The 24,285-nt window shown below is 36.7% G+C and overlaps 2 protein-coding genes and 1 long non-coding RNA gene across 6 annotated transcripts in view; all 3 read right to left on the bottom strand.

Annotated features, from left to right (window-relative positions):
- The window catches only part of LOC135085004 (NAD kinase 2, mitochondrial), a 43,065-nt gene extending 27,756 nt beyond the window's left edge, over positions 1-15,309 (bottom strand). Inside the window, exon 1 of the mRNA XM_063979779.1 lies at positions 14,920-15,309. Coding sequence (XP_063835849.1) covers positions 14,920-14,968 — 49 coding nt within the window. The 5' untranslated portion in view covers positions 14,969-15,309. The remainder of the gene's footprint in view (positions 1-14,919) is intronic.
- Positions 8,918-10,337, bottom strand: LOC135084842 (uncharacterized). Its single transcript, XR_010259946.1, has 3 exons — positions 10,065-10,337; positions 9,488-9,714; positions 8,918-9,261 (listed from the first exon to the last, which is right to left on the bottom strand). It is a non-coding gene; the product is annotated as an uncharacterized LOC135084842 (long non-coding RNA).
- A 2,342-nt stretch (positions 15,310-17,651) lies between the features above and the next one.
- The window catches only part of LOC135085013 (endoplasmic reticulum junction formation protein lunapark-B), a 30,437-nt gene continuing 23,803 nt past the window's right edge, over positions 17,652-24,285 (bottom strand). For 2 of the 4 annotated variants that reach the window (XM_063979793.1, XM_063979791.1), the window contains exon 9: positions 17,652-24,104. In XM_063979793.1, coding sequence (XP_063835863.1) covers positions 24,022-24,104 — 83 coding nt within the window. In that variant the 3' untranslated portion in view covers positions 17,652-24,021. The remainder of the gene's footprint in view (positions 24,105-24,285) is intronic. The other 2 variants (XR_010259989.1, XM_063979792.1) reach the window with 2 other exon arrangements.

Raw genomic sequence — 24,285 nt, forward strand, 5'->3', positions numbered from 1 at the left:
AAATGGCGAGTGGATCAAAAAACCAGGCCTAGGAACAAATAGATCGAATCAGAAATGAGGAGATCCGTAAACGGATTAGCAAGCTGAAGTGGCAATGGATTAGGGCACATAGTACGCAGAACTGACGGTCGATGGCACAGCAAAGGAGGGCAATGGGAAAATACAGCGTGGTACGTTTACCCACAAGGTGGACCGACGACATCGTAAAGGTCGCAGGAAGGCTACCAACCGAGCAACAATGAAAGCATTGGGGGAAGCCTATGTTCAGCAGTGGACGTCCAATGGCTCGTGGAATTGAACCCAGAACCATCGATTCGAGAGTGGTTAACACTTTAACTGTCATCACAGGAACCTATTCTGACACTTTAATAAGATCGCGAAACACGATTTTTTTCTAGAATTTTGTTATTGTTTATGTAGGGGGTATGTAAGTAGTACTAATAATACAGTCATGGTATAACTATTTCATAAATTATAGAACAATAATATAATTATAGATAAGATAAAACCTCGAAAGACATTGTTTTGCAACAACAAACGTGTTTTTTCAATGCATAATATTTTTATTGATTAGCCAATGTCACCTTAAGGATAAACAAATGAATCCAATTAGTTAGCAAATTACTTTTATGTCTGCCGAAATGTAGGGACAGTGACAAAAATACCTAAATGTAACCCTGTGTCACATAGGTGCGATAATGCTAAAATTATTACGATGGCCGTTGGGGCAGGAAAGTTCTCGAGTGGCGACCACGGGCTAGAAGGCCTCCTACTAGGTGGACCGACGATCTGGTAAAGGTCGCGGGAAGAGCCTGGATGCGGGCAGAGCAGGACCGTTCATTGTGGAAAACCTTGGGGGAGGCCTTTGTCCAGCAGTGGACGTCATTGGCTGAAACGAACGAACTACGATAGTCTTAGCCTAGGCGCAGACCATCGATTTTCCGTCGGCCGATAGTTTAGTCGGGCAATTGATCAGTATGGGCATGTATGGAAGTGCGCACATTACGCCGATTTGATTTGGCCGATTCTTCATACAAATTAAAATCGGACCCAATTATCGACCCACTAAAAATCGGTGGTCTGCGCCTAGTCTTATCAAACAATACGAGACGGCAATAGCCGAACGGTAAAGGTGTCGGGCTGGCCGACTCGAGACCCGAGGAACGCTGGTTCGTCGAACCCCGCTGCTGCTTCGCCCGCGTGGAATTTTGTCTGTCACAGAAAAACTTAATCGCGCGCGTCCCTGTTTTAAAAACCGGGATAAAAACTATCCTATGTCCTTTAACGGGACTCATACTATCTCTATGCCAAATTTCATCAAAATCGGTTCAGTGGTTTAGGCGTGAAAGCAGGATAGACAGACAGAATTACTTTGGCATTTTTAATATTAGTAATTTTTACCTAGTATAGATTAGGTGATACAATATTTTCAGTCAGTCAATGAGACAGTAAAAAGAGTACCTACTTCGTGACGCGGCGGTGCAAAGGTTAATGAAATCTAAAATTACATTTTACATGTATCTGTTATCTTAGTCACGTTTGTTAAATATTTTTATATTTAATTAATTACACATTAATTGGTGAGTGTTAATCACCTTTTACAATCATGCATATTATGCAATATTGTTGTAAAACAGCAATATTTATATTTTGGTTACTTATTATTATGTTAATAAATTGTCAAGTGTTACTAAGCTAAAGACTTTTTCAGAATAAATTAAGGTAAAACTTCTACTTAGTTCAAACAACAAAAAAATCTAAAAACTTGTATCTACAAACCATTAGACTGTCTTGGAAGAAATGTTTTTATGGCGTTAAGGCCGCCTGATAATATGACGCCAGGATTCGAGAGGATATCAAGATAATTATCATGATAATTATCGTGATAATTATCATTGATAATTATCGTGATAATAACAAAAAGATGCGCTCGTGAATAGAACTGTATTCGAAGTTTTCGAACGTGTATTTCCCTACTTGCGTCTAGTGGTGGGCGTTATTCAACATAGATAGTTAAAAAACCTATCTATTTAGCTCCACAACGATCACTCGTTATCTAGCGTCAAAATATTTATCTATTTTCCACAACTAGCGATGGATAACTGGACAACAATCTGGAACCAAAAATATAAAGCAACATTCGCAACTAATAACTCTAAGATACTTGAAACAATGTAACTCAGAATTTCTTGTTCTTGTTCTTCTCACAAATGTATCTTATACTGTTGATAATTATCTTGATAATTTCAAACGCTGTATGGCTGCTGGCGCCTTGAATAACGACAAAAAAATCTTAACTGGGTGAGCTTTAAAAATGATATCGTCACTCTGTGTGTTATCTTTAAATATCTATAAAAGCGAAAAGTCACTGAATCACTCATCACGAAATCTCAGAAATTACTAGTGCTAAGAGTATCGGATTTTGCATGGGAACTCCTTCTAAATCGTAGGTGCTCACTAAAACAGGATTTTGCAAAATTCAACGCCTAAGGAGGTAAAACGGGGTCCACGCGTACGAAGTCGCGGGCGGCCGCTAGTATTTTTTTTATCCACAACGAGGAAGCTCTTGGCCTGTATCTCACCTGATGGTAAGTGACGATCAGGCCAGAGGTGCAAACGAGCTTCACCCGGAATCCTCAACCACGGAGGAACTGGCTATTCTTACCTCTAACTGCCGGAACATAACAATGTTGTTAACATTGTTGTTATGGCGACAGACTTAGGTAAGATGGTGGTAGCTAGCCAGGCGGACTAGAACAAGCCCTACCACCAACCAAACCGAACAGAAAAATCTGCCCCCACTGGGAATCGAACCCGGGACCTCTGCGTCTGAAGCAGGTGATCTTACCACTAGACCACAGAGGCGGTCAGTTATATTCGTGTCACTGTAACATTAAATTGTTAAGTAATCTATGTAACAAAATAGAATAGATAATTACATAATGTAACACAAATTATATTTCATGATAAGGGCTACCCTACTGACCTATAAAGACTTTCAATGCCTCGTAGTGGAATTTTACTCATTGATAAAAAGTTTATTGAATCGAAAATAAATAAGTATTGGTATTAATAGCATGGTGGTTAGAGGGCTACAATAATATTTTGTGGGTTTGAATCCAACTGGAGACAAAAAGTGTTTGCGGAGGAGCGTTTATAATCTGTGGTATGGACGTATTATCTAGTATATTATATCTATGTATTAAATTTTTATCTATTACATATCTAGTTTCTAGTTCATATAGTACAGTCAACAATATATCAGACTGCTTACCTAAATATTTTCGCAAAATAGTACTAATTACAACTACTTATACTATACTCTGATTTTTAATTCGACGGAATTTTGACATTTCAGAAGTCTTGCTAACATTGAAACATTCCCACTAAGAATGGAGAGCATTTTCACAAATTAAAAAATAATCCTTTCTTGAATTTAAGGTTTCACTTGAAAAACTAAAGCTTAAAAATGTACTGATCATTTCAAAATGGTTAATTGAATTTTTATTATCATATTTTTGAAGTTACAAAAAAAATTGGGAAATTATTTTTCTATTACTGGACTCCCTGGCCAATAATCCATGGGTTACAAACCTTTTTTATGAAAATCCTTTTGTTAATAAAATCTTAGCTTCATAAAATAATACAGTTGCCGCGAATACTCGCTATTATTCGGTATTCGGCATTACTCGAAATTTTTTTGATATTCGTCGAATACCGAATAATAGCTAGTATTATTCGGCATTCGGCGAATAGTCATCTAAAATAAACTTTTAGTGAACAAAAAAACTAATAAGTTAAAAATAATCATATTTTCATTATTTTCCCTAATAAAACAATACACAATATCAATTATTATTTGTAATATGTACATGTGCCTATCATATTCATGAAATTAAATTAGTTAGGCTTTTTAATTAATATTTAAAATCCAACAGAGGCAGATTGTGGTGCAAAAAAACAAAGAAGATTGGCAGAAACCTATGTAGTGTTGGTACCGTCTTTAGACGGAGTGTACGACAATGAAAATATTACCAATTTCTTTGTCTTGATTTATACAACAAAAAATGTAATCATACCATATTTCTACAACTTCAGAATAAAAAGATAAATTCAATGTTATGATAATACGGAACAAGGTTAACAAAACGCTTTGAAGGTTAACAGAACGCTTAAACATGGAGAACAAAACGTTTTAAATGTCAATTGTCATTTTTTGACATGTCGATGGTGGAAGTATCAATTGTTGTAAGGGACAAAACACGACTTTTCAGGAGAGCCAAAAAACGTTTTTTTAATTCTTTATACCTCAATATCTTTTCATGGGATGTTACGATTTAAATAGTTTCTATGGCAAAGTTTCTTAGATTTTCCTCTTCTTTCATAATATAAACGCCAAATTTGGGATAAATTGCTAGTTTAAAAGATAGCATGTCCCTTACATTAAAAAAACGAGCTTGACTGTACCTTACAATGTTGAAATTTCACAGTATGGAACGTCCTGTATGTTGTAAGGTACATTTAAGAATAAACATTACAGTAATATTATTGTAACTTTACAATTTTAACAGTGAAACATGATGTAAGTAGAGGTTGTATTCGAGTATTCATTAAAAAAATTAACAGAAGACATAGAAACAAGACAACTAAGTGTTCACAAATGCCGGCGGAGGCATCAAATACGCATCGCCAACAAAAGAATTAGTCACTTATGATGCCTACGTCTGCATTTGTGAACAAGTTGTCTTGTTTCTATATTATATGTTCATTTTTAAGCAGTTGGGTTTTTTGTTCTTCTTTTGTTCAATCATCGTTCGTTCTTTTCAGTCGAATGACGTCCACTGCTGGACAAAGGCCTTCCCCCAAGGGTTTCCACAACGACCGGTCCTGCGCCGCCCGCATCCAGGAACCTCCCGCAACCTTTACTAGACCGTCGGTCGATCTAGTGGGAAGCCTGCCCACACTACATCTTCCGGCTCGTGGTCACCACTCAAGAATTTTTTTGCCCCAGCGGCCATCAGCTTTGCAAGCTACGTGCCCCGCCCACTACCACTTGATTTTAGCGATTCTGCGGGCTATGTCAGTTACTTTGGTTCTCCTGCAGATCTCCTCATTTCTGGTTCAATCACGAAGGGAAACTACGAGAATAGCCAGCTCCATCGCCTTTGACCTTGAGCCTTCTTATGAGGCCCACAGTAAGCGACCACATCTCAGATCCATAAGTTATCAAAGACTTTTGTCTTTAGACACTGCGATATTCAGACGTGAGAATGTCACGAAGCTTCCCGAACGCTGCCAGCCGATTTGGATTCGACGATTGACCTCTTCCTCGAAGTTAGACCTACCTAACTGGACTGTTTGTACTAGGTTTATTTAAATATTTGTCAACAACTGCTGAGTGTAGATCCAATATTTAGAGGATCCAATGTGTGCAACACGGACATTTGGCATGATTTTGTCATGTCCATGTTCATTTTACGAACCTCTTGTTGAGAGGCTCGACTGAGGCCATTAAGAATAGTGCCTAGATCTTCCACGGTCTCAGCCATGAGTATGATATCATCCGCGAATCGAAGGTGGGTAATTTACTCGCTGTTGATATTTATGCCGAATCCGCTCCAGTCCAGAATCAGTTCTCCAGGTGGTTTCAGAAACATTTTCGGAGTTTTCAGTTCCCCCTGTCACACCCTTCGCTGCAACTGGATAGGTTGTATTGAGTATTGAGGTTTCAAATCTTAATCCTGGAGACGTTTGACTGGCGTTTTCGTACAATCTTTTCAACATTTCGTTGTATCGACCAATTTGAGACCGTTGGAGAGAATGTAGTAGATACTACCCAGGTCTCGATCGAAGAAAAGGCTTTCTCATAGTTCACAAACACCAGGCAAAATGACTGATTATACTCCTCGGTCTTCTGTATAATCTGCCGTAGCATATGTATGGGGTCTATGGTACTAAAGCTTTTGGAAACCGGCTTGTTCGAGAGGCTGGAAGTAGTCAAGCATAGGAACGAGACGATTCATAATGACTCTCGAAAACAGCTTGTAGACATGGCTCAGAAGTGAGATGGGTCTATAATTCTTCAACAAGGTTTGGTCGCCTTTTTTGAAGAAGAGTATCACCACACTTCTGTGCCATGCCGTATGCGTTTTTCCTTCGAGGATGACGGAATTGAACAGCTTCTGAAGAACCTTCAGCCCCTCCGTCAATAACCGAAAAAATGAACAGAAAAAATATAGAAACAAGACAACTTAGTGTTCATAAGTGTAGTGGGAGTGGGAGGCATTAAATACATATCACCACCAATAGAAGTCATTGATAAATTCCTGTATACATATTAACGTAAGGGCCTAATTATGATAAATCAAAAAGTTTCAAATGAAGTAAGGTTCAATGACTTCAAAGGTTAAAACCAACAGTTTAGGGTAAGGGCTGAATTGTATTATTAAAATAAATTTACGTCCTTTAAATCAATTGTTTCCCCAAAAGTCGTATTCAGACGACTAAAAATGTGTAAGGTAAGGGACATTTTTTTACAGATATCAACATTTCAAGTATACCAATCGATAGAGCCGAAAATTCTGAATGCGTTGGTATATACAGGGTGACTTTTGTATCAGTATCCAAATTTTTTTCAGACATTAGGTATCGTTTATAGATGTCATTTTTAATAAAAAATAGGTAGGTCAAGTTTTATCAAAATCAATTTTTTCCCTAACCAAATAATAACGTAGTGTGGTCACTGCGCTTAGCGCGTAAACATTTTGCGGGTCGGGCGGAGAGCTGGCAACAACGCTCGACCGGCCGGCCTGGCCGCGGCCGCGCGGTGCATCAATCAGTCGCCCGCGCAACCCATTACGTGACGAGCGTACCGCTGCGCGCGCCGACCGTTACGTCGCGGTCGCTAACGTAACGACGATGTATTCGCACCGCGAGTATTATGAAATGGTTCGGTGCTACATTTTAAGTGGAGAGAGTTTAAGCCGAGCCCAGAGACTCTACGAATCGGACAGTGTTCCTAGGCTTCGTAACCAAGGTCTAAATCCAACAGTGCCAAACCGTCGAACGATTTTAGGGGCAAATCAAAGACTTTTAGACCATGGTCAATTTACCACACCCGTACACGCACAAGGACGTGGCGGAACCTGGCTGCCGTTGGAAATCGAAGACCAAATCTTTGATTTCTTTGAGCGAGATCCGCGAGCAAGTACACGTGACGCAGCTCGTCGCTTCGGTGTAAGCCAATACGGTGTGTGGAAATTATTAAACGTAAGTGGGTTACACCCGTACCACTTCCAGAGAGTACAGTGCATAAATGAAGCGGACGCAGTCCCTCGTCGTGCTTTCTGTGAATGGCTGATCACACATCCCAGTGCCTCAATTTTGTGGACAGACGAAGCTATGTTCACACGCGTCGGACTGTACAATATCCACAATGAACATTGGTGGAGCTATCAGAATCCCCACGTCATTAGAGAGTGTCACCATCAAGTGCGGTTCAGTGCAAATGTGTGGGCCGGGATTGTCGGCAACCAAATACTGGGGCCGTATTTTATTGAAGGCCGATTAACCGGTGGTACCTATCTTGATATGCTGCGAAATGTGATTAGTGATTTAATGAACGATGTGCCCTTAGCAAACTACCGGGACTTTTACTATCAACAAGATGGTGCACCGCCGCATTACGCCGCCTCCGTACGTGACTACTTAAATACCGAATACGGCGATCACTGGATCGGTCGTGGGGGCCCGGTCGCCTGGCCTCCACGATCACCTGATCTCACACCTTGTGACTTTTTTTTGTGGGGTGAGATTAAGCGGCGGGTTTACGTGGATGAAGCCCAAAGCCTTGAGGCACTCAAAAATCAAATAAGGTGTGCGTTTGATGCAGTGCGAAATGACACTGTAGTGTTAAATAAATTGAAAGAAAATGTGCAAAAGCGTGCAAGACTCTGTCTGGAGAGAAATGGTATGCATTTTGAACAATTATTAAAATACTCATAATTTATTGTGTTAGTTTGTAGTTAGGTTAGGTAGGTTTGGTAAGCAATCTCAATTATTGTACATAAAATGATGATTTTTTAAATTAATGTACATAAGTTGATGAACTTTTTAAATACGCCTGAATGCAAAAGAAAAGTAGTTACCGCTCTCGGTGATTTTATTTTGTTGCGTTTTGTTTGTTGTTAGCGTAATTATTGTCGTAGGTATTTAATTTTTCTAACTTAAATTAGTAAGTCTGTTTAATTAAAACTAATTACCACTTTGAAATCTTTTGCATTTTGACGGTCCTAAGCCCGTGAAAGTATGAAGGGAAAATCGAAAACTTATGAATCGTCTCGCAATGAATGAAACGCGGCGCGGGCAGGCGCGCTTACGTGTGTGCGTGCGTAAGCGAGTGAGCCGTGACCACGGTGTAAGTGTTTTTTCAGACTGTTTCTGGGTGCTTTATTTTGACATTTTTGTACTGGACGATACAAAAATAAAAAATACGTGTTTTGTCTTTCGCTGCATAGATTATTATATTCAAATTTGGATACTGATACAAAAGTCACCCTGTATAACTCATTTTGGCCAAAATGTCCCTTACATTAATTGATACTTCCACCATCGATGTATAATCTGACTGATACAGACAGAAAAAAATAATAATGTTTAAAACAACGAAAAGTGATCAAAATATTATTATCGTTTTATCTTTTATTCAGGATGATTTTAAAGGCAGTTACTTTCTGTTGGATTGATGCTCATTAGATAATACGCATCGCGAGTGCTCGCCTAAACAAGAGATATTCTTTATTTACCTAAAGATTATATTATTTTATACACATTCATAATAGACAAGGCTTTAATGGGGAACTTTTACTCAAGTCAACATAATAATGCTATCAAGAAGTTTATTAAATAAAAACAAAAGTTAAAATCAATATACTGATTTATTCAATGTTTATTCTTACAAGAATTCCATCTAACACTTGTGCAGGTGGTGATATATTGTCTAAGTGACGAGCATAGGCTAAATACCATACGATACTCATCACATGTGAGCAACACCCTACTGTCCTCAAATCCACAATACAGTTGCAACAATATCCTATGATGGCACGCCTCCTCATGATTATCTTCCTGTAGTTCATGTGAGTCAGGAGAGTCATCTGTCTGCAACGGATGGGATGCAGTCCCTGGTGACTCAGAACCTTGCCGTGTTGCTTCATTTGCAAGTTGCCAACAAGCATGGCAAATACTATCCATGAGGTTGATCTAAAAAAACAAATTCATTTAATAGTGACAATGTTGACACGGACAGAGACAATTATTTATTTATTTTATTTTGTTCGAAAAACATACAGTGAAACAATAACAGTATAAAAACCACTGCTTAAGAAACTACATATACACCATTTACTGTTTTCGCATTTGTGTAACAATAGTATAATTAAATAACGAAAGCCAATTAAGATATTGCCAATTATGGTATTACATTTACCTGTCTTGGATGTATCCACTGTGATATAATATCAACTATTGGGCCTTCTTCATTTGTAGGAGTTTCTCTCAATATTGTGCGAGAACTGACTGAAAATCGAGCGGCCGCATCCTACACAAATGTTGTGAAGACCAATTAGCCTCTCTTGATTCTCAACAATGTTTGCTCCAGTGACTTGAGCATTTCCAAGTTCCCAAGAGGCATGGCAAATAGTCAGTGTTTGTGATCTGAAACAAAAAAGGAGAAGTGATAATATACATAAATAACTAGCCTAAAAATCTTCGAGAAAGGATTTTTGAAATCAGTCCAGTAGTGAATTATATCCAAATAACTTGTCAATAGGTCTTTAGCTGATAAAATGTTCAGTCCAAGATCAGTCAACTCATTTGATATGATTGGAATTGGATTAAATAAATTCAATCGACAATGGATATTTCAATAAACCATGGGTGACAATCTGTACATTTCCCAATGTAATAACTATAATAATTTTTAATACTAACGTACTGAGGATAAAACTGATGAAAAGCGGTTTTTATTGCTTTTAAAACAATGAAGTTTGAAATCTTTCTCTTACCTCTCTTGGATATGTTCACAGTCTCATAACTTCTGTAAGAGCCTCACTCTCTTCCAGGAGTAGATGCCGCCTAATTCGAGTCACTCGAATATCGCAGTTGATGCAGCGTAGAAGAGACATGGTTACAAACAGATCACAATACACAAACAAACATCCTTTCGCTAAGATAGTATCACAATACTAAAGAAAAGAGGGGGAGGCATAGGGTGCTCTCAACTCGACTGTTCTTTACTTTGCAAGTAGGTAGGTATACCTTAAACAGCACTTTATGATCACACCGAGACGACGAAACGTTGGAAAACCACCAAACGATGGAATGTAAACAAAACAACAAAGAACTGATTTGACAGTTGCTGTACTTGTATGCATAGAGAAAAGTAATACATAGGAAATAGAGAACCCTCTCTGTCAAATTTTTGAGCCTACTAATTGATAGCCTGGTGTTAAATTCCCTGTACTTAACCTACGTACGTAACGCTCACATACATACATAGTACACGCACACATACATACATAAAGTCCACGCACACATACACACAGTTCACGCACACATAGGCCCTCATAACCTTCAAAGAATTATTGTTTTTATGATGTACAATGTAGAATTTTTTCAAATCCATTATTTTGAAAATATTTATCTTTATGGTGTACGTATTTTCAAAACAATGTATTTGGAAAAATTCTACATTGCACATGGAAATGCAAATAAGTAAACAAAAACTTTTGAATTTAATAATTTTACTTTATTTATGAACACACATAATATTATACACCAAAAGCGTCTTTTCGCAAAGTTTTCAACACTAAACACAGAACACAGCACATTGAGAAAACTCAGATCACTTGTGAACATAACAGAAAGTTTCTTCGCGATTCACGAAGGAACGAACAAAACTCCGATGAACCAGAACAGCAGCAGGTACGAAGGAATGAACTTGAATTTGACTCGACTCTTCAATACTTTAATAGGGCCACAGAACTCATAAACGATGGCTAAGAAAACAATAATGCATTCAATTCAACCCAACAAAAACAACACCGGCCATTTTGGAGGAAAAACAAAGTTGCCATATGTTAAATAGTAATTTCTACTACTCTATTATGTAAATTATAACAAAAATGTCAATGTTCAGTTTTAAATTAAAACAAATTAATTTCATTTAAAAAAAGTTTTCACATTGTAATTAACAATATTCTCAAATATATTTTAATTAAGAAAAAAATGAAAATATGAAGGAAACAGGAGCAGCGACATCTAGAGCGTTTTAGGGTAGTTAAAAAGTATTTGAATTTATTCACCGATGTCGCTGTTTGGAAGCAAGTTTCACTTCGATGACCGTTGTATGGAAGTTTCTTCACCCTGCTTGTATGTCAGTCGCGTGACGTACCTTGACGTAATGCAATGTACGATACATTGGAGTAATCGATAATAATCAATAGCCTCCATTTATTCCTTATAAATCTAATTGGCATAATATATTATTAAAATGAATATAAATAGAGCTAAACCGATAATTATATTCACTTTGTTGATTGTATCAATGGATTTATAGATCTTAAGTCGATATCTGAATAATTGGTAAAGTAAATTAATCGATAATCGATTTATCTGATTTAATAAAATTGTTGAAGGTTACGGCCCTAAAGAAAAGGGTCCTATTGCGTTTTATTATTGCATATTCAAGTAAGCGTTTTGTTAGCAGTATTCAAATGAAAACAAAAGTTACGTTTTCTTTATTCTCGAAAGTTGTAGAAAATCATAAAAATACGTAAAATAAGTGTCCAAGTATCGAGTATATAATATCAAGAAATCAACTCCGTACATCTTCAATTTTACTGGGTACCATGCCTGCCATTGTTCTTTTTCTGCATGTTCGGGAGCAAGTCGGTTTCGTTTACCCTCGTAAATTTGTAAATTAAACCTGCTTCGGAAAATAGTCTTTCTGAATAAACAGAGCTTGCTGGTGTGTTTAAGTATCGTTTAGCAAGCTTACTTAGTTTAATATAGGAAATCTATTCTTATTGGTACTCAAAGTCCACCATTCATATGGGTTTATTTTTCTGTCAGCCTTTGCTAATGCGATGTAGTGGGCGATTTCTTCAGCAGTGGCATTCTTGGGGTGCTCTTCAGTAGGTTGCTCTATAGATGATTCTTTAAAACATGCCCAAAATTTACTACATATAATATGTAGGTATGTATAACATGAAACAGATTTCTTTAACTTTATTGTTTTCTTTTCTCACAACCTTAGAAGAAATTAGAAATAATTTTAATGTTTTTATGTCGAATAGTAATGTCGAGTTATTCGACTATTCGCCAAAGTGAATGGCGATTAATCGGTATTCGACTATTCGCTATAACCACTATTCGCGGCAACTCTATAAAATAACCAATTTAACAAGATGCCAATTTTATAATCCAAGTTGATTATGATGACGATAATGATGGTTGATGATCAATACATATTTTCGTTTATGATAACATGTTGTTTTACTGTGTTAAAAACACGTTTTTTTCTATTTTATCTCTAAAATGTACATAATAATTAGTGTACATTGATTTCACAAAACAAACAATAGTTCATTCTTGTAAGTTGTACTTGATGAAATTTCATTTCATATTATTTATTAATAATTCAAAGCAAAAAAGGCTTATTACGTCTGAATTGTCAAAAAATGACAGCTGTCAGAATTCCGTCGAATTAAAAATCGGACTTTAGTATTTACCTTGATTCGTATGTGTTCAATTCGGTTAGGGCTTGGTGTGATATTTAATACATACTATTTACATTAATTTATTAAACTTACAATACATAAGAAAGTAAATAATATTAACAGGAATTTCCAAATCTATGAGTGTATTTCCTTACTGACACAGATAAATGATTTATTAACCATTAACACCTAATTATAATATCGTTTAGGTGATAAAGTGATAGGTTTGTTTATAATGAGGTCAGAGTGCAAGTAAAATAACTTACTGGGAATGGGATTAGGTACTTGCACTAGCGGCCGCCCGTGACTTCGTATGCGTGGATCCCGCTTTACCCCCTTAGAGGTGGAGTTTCGTAAAATCCTTTCTTAGCGGATGCCTACGTCATAAAATCTACCTGCATGCCAAATTTCAGCCTGATCCGTCCAGTGGTTTTGGCTGTGCGTTGATAGATCACTATGTCAGTCAGTCAGTCACCTTTGAGTTTCTCTGCATACAATGTATGTACTAAATATTAAATGATTTGATGATGATCATGATTCTAAATACATGTTAGTAAAATTAACCATGTTAGAAAAGGACCGCGTTATGTCTTAAACATGACATAAAACTTGAGAAAAATCTACTGACTCTTGGTGGTGCTTAAACCATTTTATAGCCACGTAGCGATATCTTCCAGAAAACCCTTAGAGGAAGCGGTGTAGTCTAATACCTTAGAAATGCCTAGCATCTACCGTGTGAAAGGTCTTGAAATAAATTAATTACTAGGGAAAACAAGATATTTATCTTCCTGTTTTGATATCTATCAGCTACATGCTGCATAATTATAAGTTATTATGATAAACATTTAGAAATAGATATCTAATACATTCGATAACTCATTGAACTATCATCAAGCCATTCCGTCTCCACTGCAAGAGGCAAATGGAAGATTTGGCCTACACCCCCTATAATGGCCAGACAGGTTGTGGGAGCATGACGTTAGCATGTCTGCATTTTGCCTAATACTTATAGGATGTTAATGTTGATGGAATTATTTGATGTGAAAAACAAAAGCAATGAGGTAATTGTTACTTCGATAGTGAGTGTAGTGGAAGTTAATAAATGAAAAGAGTGGACTGTATGAAAATAATTGTCTATTCGGTATAAATTTACAAGATTATCGAGACCGTTTATGATTTGTATATCGTCCTCTTCGATGTTCGCTCGCGAACCGAACATTGCTCGTTCGTTCGCCGAACGCTCACCGCTCCCTCCGGGCACGCCACCCGCGGGCAAAGTCCGTGAGTAGACAATATTTTTTTCTCAGTTTTTCCATAAATTAAAGTTGAAAAATATGAAGCTATTTCAAAGGCACGTTTAAAAACATGTCAATTTTAATTATTCATTGTCTTCTCATAGCCTAAGGATATGACATGGCAAAAAACAATGTTGGTGTTAACATTTGACTCTCATGACTGATCAACTGATCATGCATTGGAGTCATGATTGAAAATAATAATTGAACTTTGTTATAGACATGCTTCTATGCTCACATAAACGGAAGAAAAGGTTCTGTTTAGAATCAGTCTTTGTTAATTTAGTTTTTAATTTTAATAGAGTGTAAGATCTTTAGGGCTACAAAGAAGAAATGTTTGAAGGAAACTAATAAATTAAGCAAAAGTTATAGCAAACTCATACTTAAAACTCATTTTATTTTGCAAGTAGGCTTTTAAAAAGCAGTTTTACATGTCCCAGTATTAACCCTACCACTGCTTCGGGACAATAAATGGGCCAGTGCTGAGAAGAAGCAGTGCAAGAAACTCAATCACTATTAGACCAGTATTTGTGAATATTTTTATGGATTAAAGTGATCTAATCAAAGTGGTGTTTCGAGTGCTATTATTGTTAATGTATTTAAACAAATTTTATCATTTTTAAAACAAAACAACAGTAAGCAATTCTATATCACCATCCATAAATAAACTAGAAATATGTGTGTCACATTTTGCACTAATTATACAGTAAATAAACTCTGGTTATAGTCTAAAAAATAAGCGACTGAAACTACTAGAAAGATTATGAATAAATTACAGTATTATATGATCTGAACAGGTTAGTAGGTAAACACGTAGATAGATAAGAAAAAAGCCGAATACTCACGTCTCAATCCTTTTGCCACAGTCACAGTGAAATTGTTTAAAACAGACATCCTTTAAAGTTTCAAGTCCACAAGTTAGGTTATTATAACTTTTTTTTTGTTTTCACCAAACTTTTTTTGTGCTAACAGAGCGGAGATAGCAAGAAACGTACAGCCGCTGTGCGATTCTAGTTGTACCTAACTAAAGCAGATTTATCACTAGGGGCAATAACAGTACGTCACGGAGGCGCCGCCCGGTTGAGAATCATACAGAGGTGTGGCGATTAGATTGGATAGCCGTTCGCAGTGTTAATGAACGACGATAAGCCGTGGTATTTATAGATATCGCACGCACGTCCTTTAGCTTCGGATTTATCGCGAAATAGCAACAAACAAGCAACTCCACAACAGCTGGCCAGTTGACAGTTTTGACAGTGGCAGTTTCTGTCATCAAGTGTCATTGTCAATGTGAAGTTTTGCGTTTCGTTCTGAAAAATTATTGAACGTTACAAAACACCTTTTATTTTCGTAAGTATCGATTATAACTTGATCGAACTAACTGCGGCGCACCTCTGGTATAGGTGTACCAGAATCTCATGGCAAACAAAAATATTGGAAAAGTGTGTTTTTCATATGGCAATTGTCTATGGTTTAATTGTCACCTGTCAAAGAAAATTATGAAATCTGTCAGCCGCTGCAAAATTTTTGTAATCTCTTCTTGACTATTTGTTATTTTTGTGAAAAAGTCGAAAAAGTTCAAGCAAGGCATATTGTTTTCAATGTGAATTGTAAAATCCCAACTAATATTATAAATGCGAAAGTAACTCTGTCTGTCTGTCTGTCTGTCTGTCTGTCTGTCTGTTACGCTTTCCCGCTTAAACCTCGCAACCGATTTTGATGAAATTTGGCATAGAGATAGTTTGAGTCCCGGGAAAGAACATAGGATAGTTTTTATCCCGGTTTTTGAAACAGGGACGCGCGCGATAAAGTTTTTCTGTGACAGACAAAATTCCACGCGGGCGAAGCCGCGGGCGGAAAGCTAGTAAGGCATAATTCAAAGTCGATCTTTGATTCTAAAGCGCGTCGTCGAGTTGACAGTAAGTTGGACTGAACCAACTAATATTATAAATGCGAAAGTAACTCTGTCTGTCTGTCTGTCTGTTACGCTTTCCCGCTTAAACCTCGCAACCGATTTTGATGAAATTTGGCATAGAGATAGTTTGAGTCCCGGGAAAGAACATAGGATAGTTTTTATCCCGGTTTTTGAAACAGGGACGCGCGCGATAAAGTTTTTCTGTGACAGACAAAATTCCACGCGGGCGAAGCCGCGGGCGGAAAGCTAGTAAGGCATAATTCAAAGTCGATCTTTGATTCTAAAGCGCGTCGTCGAGTTGACAGTAAGTTGGACTGAAATGTTTTGATACATTTAGTTTATTACCCAACTGTGTCAGAAGGAGGGTTGTGTTTTTTTATATTATTCTTACTTAATAGCTGCTTTATCGGGGTTTTCAGGTATATCTCACAAATTGGTGCAGATGTTATGACCATGTAAAGAAAATTGAAAAAGATTTCATAAAGCAAGATTGAATAATGGAGAAGTTTCCAATTTTTTTCTTTGAAATAAACTTGAAATAAATATAAGTAGAACTAATAATAATTGTGAAATAATCATGAAAATATCTCTACAAATAAATAAGTTACAGGGCCCTAAAGTTGCGCATAACTATTCACGCCATTTTGATCGGTGTATTCACACAGTCATTCGGAGTACAAACAGTAAATCACCCCTGATCCAGCCAGTTCATTTTTTTTTTTAAATCTAGCAGTTTTTAATTTTTCAGCTAGGGTCACTCAAGATTCTTTCTTAATAAAATGTAACCTTTTTTTTAAATAACCCAGACCTGGCCATATACAAAAAGAACGGCACCGCCTATGTTTCAGTTCCACGCGAAAATATGTAGGTAATTTAAATAATTAATTTCTCAGACATTTCTTTTCTCACAGACGATTTATTTAATTTCCAAGACATTTTCCTATGTTAAAAACCTGATGTATAACAACATTCTTCCACCACACATACCTACCTAAAATGTATATTCGTACTTCATGTTCATTAATATTAGTCATAAAAGTAAAAAATTAAACAGTATCAAGATCGTTTATTCCAATTTCCCCAGTATTGCTCTCAACAAAGTTTATTTTCCCTATTTGCCATGAGATTCTGGTACACCTATATGTGACTCTCTTTCCCACTTACCCACACACTTACCTTCCCGCGCTCATCCCGTGCGTAACAATGTGTTGCTCTTGCACAGGTTTTTTTTTATATTCGTTCGTTTGTTCGTTTCAGCCGAATGACGTCCACTGCTGGACAAAGACCTGATTTTAGCAATGCTGCGAGCTATGTCATTCACTTTGGTTCTCCTGCGGATCTCCTTATTTCTGATTCGATCACACAGGGAAATTCCGAGCATAGCCCGCTCCATCGCCCTTTGGGAGACCTTTTTTTGATATTATCAATCAATTTTATATTTATTTTTATTAGCTGAACCATCCTTAGAATCATTCAAACTGAATTGCTAAAATAAATGTTTATAATCATACAGGCATCAGTCAGGGAAGTTTAACTAAAATTAGTAATTCAAACAGCAAAATAGCACAATAATGGTAAAAGAATGGGCCTATATTGGCTTTTCATTTAGAACTTTTTTTTAAGTTGGTGCTTGTAGGGCAGTTCATAAAAATAAAACACAAATTAACTGGGTACTTGTATATTAGTTTCATTATAAAATAGCTAATCAACGCTACAAGCAATAAATAACAAATTCAACAACACTATTCGCTTGACTTTCTCATTATTTACAACAACATGAGGATTCTTCAGCAAATCGTCCGACTCTCATCACAATTACGCCACAGAGTTGCGACTGAAATAACGCACGAAAAAACACTATTCCGTTGCGACTTTTTTGCAATGAAAGCCAGGCATTACAAGGTAGAAAATTGACAACAGCTATACCAAAACCAAGGATGACAACTTCAAAAATATTTAAAAATCATGTGAAAACATAATTCTGGCACATAATTTTACTGTCAGCTGATGAGCTGATACAAAAACCTGGAAATAAGTAGACTGTCTTTATTCCTAAAAAGGGACACCTAAATATTTGGTTATTGATTTACAACTTTTTACACGTCGAAAATATAGATTTTCAATGTCATTAAATGCCTATCACTATTACGGCAGTGTAAAGCGGATTTTAGAATAAAACGGACACCTCATTCTATTAAATTCACACCAAAAGGAATGTATGGGGATCTGTTAAAACCAAATTCATCAAATAAAACAAAAAAATGCCGGGTCAATTGATATTTGAAAGGTATAGCCTGACCAGGAACATAAAAACCCTCGCCATGTTGCGGAAAACTAATGGTACTAATTTCTTATAATGGCAACAGTAACTAAAAACTTCATTGTCATGTCACCTTACATGTCAATCTATTGCTGTCAAAGTGTAAACAAACTTTATTTTAAATGTGCGCAATTGATTTTGTGAATTAAATTGCTAAAATCTTTTTATAGGCGTGAAAGAAAAGTGGTTCACAATGTGTTAAAGTATTTGTTGAAGAGAAATACTAAGGGTTCGGACAATATTTTCATTGAATAATGTTTCCGACAAAGGTTGTCAAATTGACTGACATGTTTATCGTATAGTACAGTCCACTATGAAAATTAGCTGTGGTTTGTTTCAACTACCAATTTTAAAATTTTTTGTCACTTTCTAAGTGTTGAATTTTATGGAATTGGGAAAGAAGTACCGAGTTTGAAGCGTTCATGAGCAGACATTGCAGTTGAATATTCAAGTTCTGATTGATTATTGATGAATAATAAAGTAAATCCTACTAGCTCGATTGATGGTTTCATTTAATTTATTTAAACCAGGTTACCTATAATAATATTTTTTCGTTAATTTATGAAAATATTAAATTAGCCCGTAATCCTGATTCCTGATACATAAAGTTAGCCTATTAATTTAACACAGGTACGACTGTACTCAGTGTTGCACTATCAAATGCAATTGACGCGCCTCTAAGCCAGGGTTTTTATGTTCCTGGTCAGGCTATATAACAATTGGCAAACCAAGATTTGCCATGTCACAAATAAAAAGTGACAAAATGTCACTTCAATTGATCTTTGTCTATGATTTAATGTCAATGGTTTGACTGATAACTTTGAAAAAACTTAACCATTCATCTATCAGTGAGCGGACATTAATTTGTTATAATTGACCAAATAAACAACAAGCAAAATGGGTTATTAGTAATTATAAATAACAGAATACAACTTAAATGTTAGAATTTTTGTTTGTTTCCACTATTTCTAATTTAATCCACACAGAATATTGAAATATAACATACACACAAAACAAACCAAAATTAAATTATTTGATAATGATCCTATGTCCAGCTATTTATTTAATTTAAAACTACATTGTAATTATTATAATATTGTCTTTGAAATTTTACACAAATCGATTGAAACCACATGCAAAAATACTTATGATAAAGGGAAGCATTTTAAACCTGTCAAAAATCATTTTTAATATCTGAATACTATCTAAACTATTTAAATTGTACAGATTTTACCAAAAAGTATTGTAAGAAATAACTACAATTTACTAATCTATCTCAAATTATGTTTTTGAGGACATAATCGGTATAGTGCGATTAAATTTTTCATCACTGGCAACAATTTTGAATTTTTAAACTGGCAAAACTGCTATTCGCTTTTTAAATGCAACAAATTTGTCTATGAATCACCCACGAGCATCTGACTAGAAAAGCATTGAGTATAAAAGGGCGATACATTTTGCCAAATTATACTTAGCCGTAGATCATTGAACATGTTTTAGGAGCATACAATAGCATGCTTATAAAAGCATGCTTTGCATCATCTAAAGGGATGACTTAAGCTGTGAAGAATAAAATAAAATGGTAATAAATTAGCACTTAACTTAAGTATCCAGCCAAGTAAATATTGCATTTAACTAAATATAACTATCAGATTCAAGTAACTAAATGTGGATTATAAATAAAATAAATTATATACTTTCAAACGTTTCGCGATCCGTAGTGTTGTTGGTGAAGACATTTAAAAATTACAATGCCGTTATTTCGAACCGCCACAGAGTTGCAACTGCCGACAAAAGCAAGCGCATACTAAATTACGCCACAGTTTTAGTCGGAGTTAGGTCGTTTCGTAACTTTCGTATTCGTAGCTAACGCTTCTCCATAGCATAAAAAACCGGCTCTTAGTCCTGAAAGTATATTAATGAAAAGATTCAAGCCTCTAGACTAAATACTGATATAGAGTCAATCACAAACATGAATCTATGCTTGAGTCTAAACCGAACTTTGATCTTCATTTTGTAACACGAATCCAAGTGTAAAAAACAGAAAGCCCGCTTTGTGTTACATTCCTTACAAATGCTACACAAAACTACAGCTAACGTATCACTTGTCTTTCATCAAAAATTTTATATCTGTGACTGTAGTCTTTTCATATAAGCGTCAGTCTATTCAACACATTTGCTCCGCGTTTTGTCGCACGACTAATCGCACCTCTGTGGCGGCCCGTGTCTTCACCAAAAACGGGATCACCCACACAAGCGAACACCCACCTATAGCAAGGCACGTAAATTGTATCTTTAAATTACTTATTATAACCCCTTTTTTTACAAAAATGACAATACTTAAGTTTCTAATTTATTAATATTTTTCAACGTTCGAATTTGGATTTCGTTCGGCTTCGGTTTTTCAATAACTCAATGCAATGGAATTTATAGGTCTATAGTCTGGTCTCTGAGCACGTAGAATTTTGTCCAATGACCCCAAACTACTCGCGACTGTGCGACGGGCGCCCGCAGTGAGTGTGCGAGCGCAACAGCAACATAATTACACGCGAGCGATTAGGATGGGTAGCTTGGGGTCATTGGACAAAATTCTACGTGCTCAGAGACCAGGCTCTTAACTCGGTCTGTGCCTGAGGTATGGGAGCGGCACGGAAGAAATGACATTGACATTATGACTTGACAGGGCATACAAATCTGAAGTCTCGCTGACATTTCACCATCACACGATCACCCTCCGATGCCGCTCCCATAACTCAGGCACTGACTGAGTTAAGTACCTACTAGACTTATAATCATTATTTTTTAATTTCCATTGTTTTGTTAATGGTTTTTGGTTATTTTAAAATGTATAATTATTCACTTTTTTTCAAAAATACTGTTCTAAAAAAGTTTTTTTTTTATTAAAATCTCGTTATTATTAGTTTATTCCATTGCAGTAGAGAGTAGAGTAATTTATTAACAATACAAAAATCACTGCTTTTCCACGTATAGACCACAGCACATCAAACGAAATACTGAGGTAAACCGACAGTCATTGGACGCTGCCAGTCATTGGACAAAACAACCCTTGAATTTTCTTAAAATGAATATTCCTTCAAATACAATGAATATTCCTTAAAAAAACGCCCTTTTATCTCCATCAGTCGGAATCTTAGTTGTTGAAATAGAATGCTATTTTTAATTCAGTAAATAACTGTCTAATAACTTTCTTAAGTGTCCAATGACTGGCAGTTTACTCTTATGTAGTTAAAGCAACGAAAACGTATAGGCCCGTATTCACAAACATTACTATGAGGTCTCGCACTGCGCGTGGCCGCACAGGGCGACACACGAACCAATCACTAGAGCTCTATTCAACGCTGTGCGTTCGATTTGCTGCTTCACTTCAGCAAGCATCGTTTGTGAATAGTCTGATGTGCTGACGACTATACAAAGACGTATAAAAGTATTTTATTTGTAATTTAAAAGATTTCTTTGAGCACATCTATTTTATCATAATTTGCTTCATCTGTATAACTATAATCTGGTCTGCGAGCACGTAGAATTTTGTCCAATGAACCCAAGCTACCCATCCTTGTCGCTCGCGCGTAATTATGTTGTTATCGCGCTCGCACACTCACTGCTGCCGCCCGTCGCACAAAGGTAGCTTGGGGTCATTGGACAAAATTCTACGTACTCGCAGACCGGGCTTTAGTTACGGTTCTTTTTATACAATTTATCCTTTGTAGAGTAGCCAAAAGGTCTTGGTAAGATTTTTTTCTAATTTCCTAAATGGGTCTTTTGTCTTTGAAATAAGGTTCAGAATCTGAGTTGATACGCTGTCTAATGTAGGTAAACTTTTTACTTCAGATGTTTTCAAGTTTATACAGGGTGGCCCAGACCAGATATATACATTTTTTTAGAACATTGGATTAGGGACCTATAGGATTTGTAGGACCCTTCGTCGTACCCTGTCCTGTAGGTATGCAATTTAATGCATTTTTCCCCGAAAAAAAAGGGACCTATAGGATCCCAGCAGGAAAAAAGTGCTGAGAATCACTTTATTTTATAATTAATCGAGCTCAACAAAAAGTTCGAACCAAGTCACTCTTCCAAAATAGTTATCTTGCTGCATATCATTCTGAAATTCTGAATTGAGATAGAGTTTTATGATTTTTGAGAAAGTACAGTGTCCAAGTTGCAATAAAAAAGAAATTATCATTAGAAAACAAAAAATAAATGTTTCCATGTATTCAAATAAAAGAATAGGAAGCGTTTTTTTTCCTTGCGGAGCCTGATTGGTCCCTAATCCAACTTTCTAAACAAAAAAATATCCTGGTCTGGGCCACCCTGTATATCGATTATTGGCGGAGGAACACCGAACGTGATGCTATTTACAACTAGCACAATCACATGACTACACCAAACCGGACTAGCTAGCTAGCTAGACTTGAATTCCAAATGTATTTCAAACTTTTCAATATTTCGGTACACATCAGTGGCGCCAACTGGTAGTAAAAATACAAAAGTGATCCTCTCATTTAAGTGCTCACCTGCAGTTGGCGACAATATCGACTAAGAGGACCTTACTCGCCAGTGGCGCCAATTGATGAGTTCAAATATGGTATGTCCAACAGTTTGAGTGATCATCAGTTGGCGCCACTATCAAGTAAAATGACCTCTCGCTAGAGGCGCCAACTGGTTTGTATAGCCCGAATTGTATCCATTATGAGGCCAAATTATTTATATTCTTTATACTTAGGATATTGTGCTACCAATTTAAAACAGCCGATTGACACAAACCTATATTCTAATTATCCGAATTTTGATACTTTCCTAAACTTCACGCCCGTATTTTTTTATCTAGAATTTGCTAATAATTTAGATTGTAACGCACACAATTGTCCGAATGTTATACCTCAGCTACACTACTCGCGAAGAAGGTAGTGTAGACACGCACTTCGCTTCAAACCTCGCCTCGCCCGACTTCCGATTGTTGGGGGTATTGCGCCCAAGTTTGAATACGAAGTGTCTACACTACTCTGCTAACTTCGGTTCTTTGGCGAAACGAATGTAGCTGTGGTATTGGGATATGTCCTAAATGGGGCTTTCATTTTCCGCCACCAGGGCGGCGTCACTTTCGCGAGAGTTGGTTTTAATTTTTTTGTGTAAAGAAGATATTATAGCCTCCATTCTCACATAATGTCCGTATCCCCGCTCACATAATTTATAGAATTATAACGCCTAGAAACCGAGTTAACACAAGAAAAGCGAGGCACTTTAAACTAGACCATTGTCTCATTTTTTCATACGTTCTGACAGTTGTCAAAATCACACACTAGTGAAAATATATGTATAGATCGCACAGCAAGAGTTGAGACGATCATGTGATCACCTCACACTGTGGTTATATTTGAATACAGAACACACACAATACATTCAAGTTCAAATATCGAACACACTAGCTCGCTCTTGCTAAGTGTGCAAGCAAGACAGAAAGCACTTGTCAGCCAAATTACGCAAGAGCTCAGTGCGACAGATACAAATCTTTGATTGTGTTGATCGGCTCAACACTCGTTGCGCGAACTATACAATGACGTCATTGGCCTCACTTTACACCAAGCGCTGTATGAACACAATCCATCTAGGCGTTATCAATCTAAGCCCCGGGTATCCGTGGATACCGATAGGGTATCCGATACCCGGGATACCCTGAGTCTGGTGTGGTATGGATCAGTCTTGCTTCTTCTCGGCGGCCGATTTCGGGTCCCCTTCTGACGGGGAAGGGGGCCGGTCGGATTCCGGTTCGGAGCCTGCTGCAAAAAAAAAACAATTTTAAAAATATTTAAGGTTTACGGAAAAATACCCTATTCTATCCATAAAGTTAATATTCCTTCGGAATAGAGCAACAACCACGAGCTGTCAAACGAAACCGATTTTGGATGACACTGGATGTCATTTGTGTGTCAGTGGTCAGGATTACTTCACTGTTTTGTA

The sequence above is a fragment of the Ostrinia nubilalis genome, chromosome 27 (assembly GCF_963855985.1).
Source record: "Ostrinia nubilalis chromosome 27, ilOstNubi1.1, whole genome shotgun sequence".
Lineage (NCBI taxonomy): Eukaryota > Metazoa > Arthropoda > Insecta > Lepidoptera > Crambidae > Ostrinia > Ostrinia nubilalis.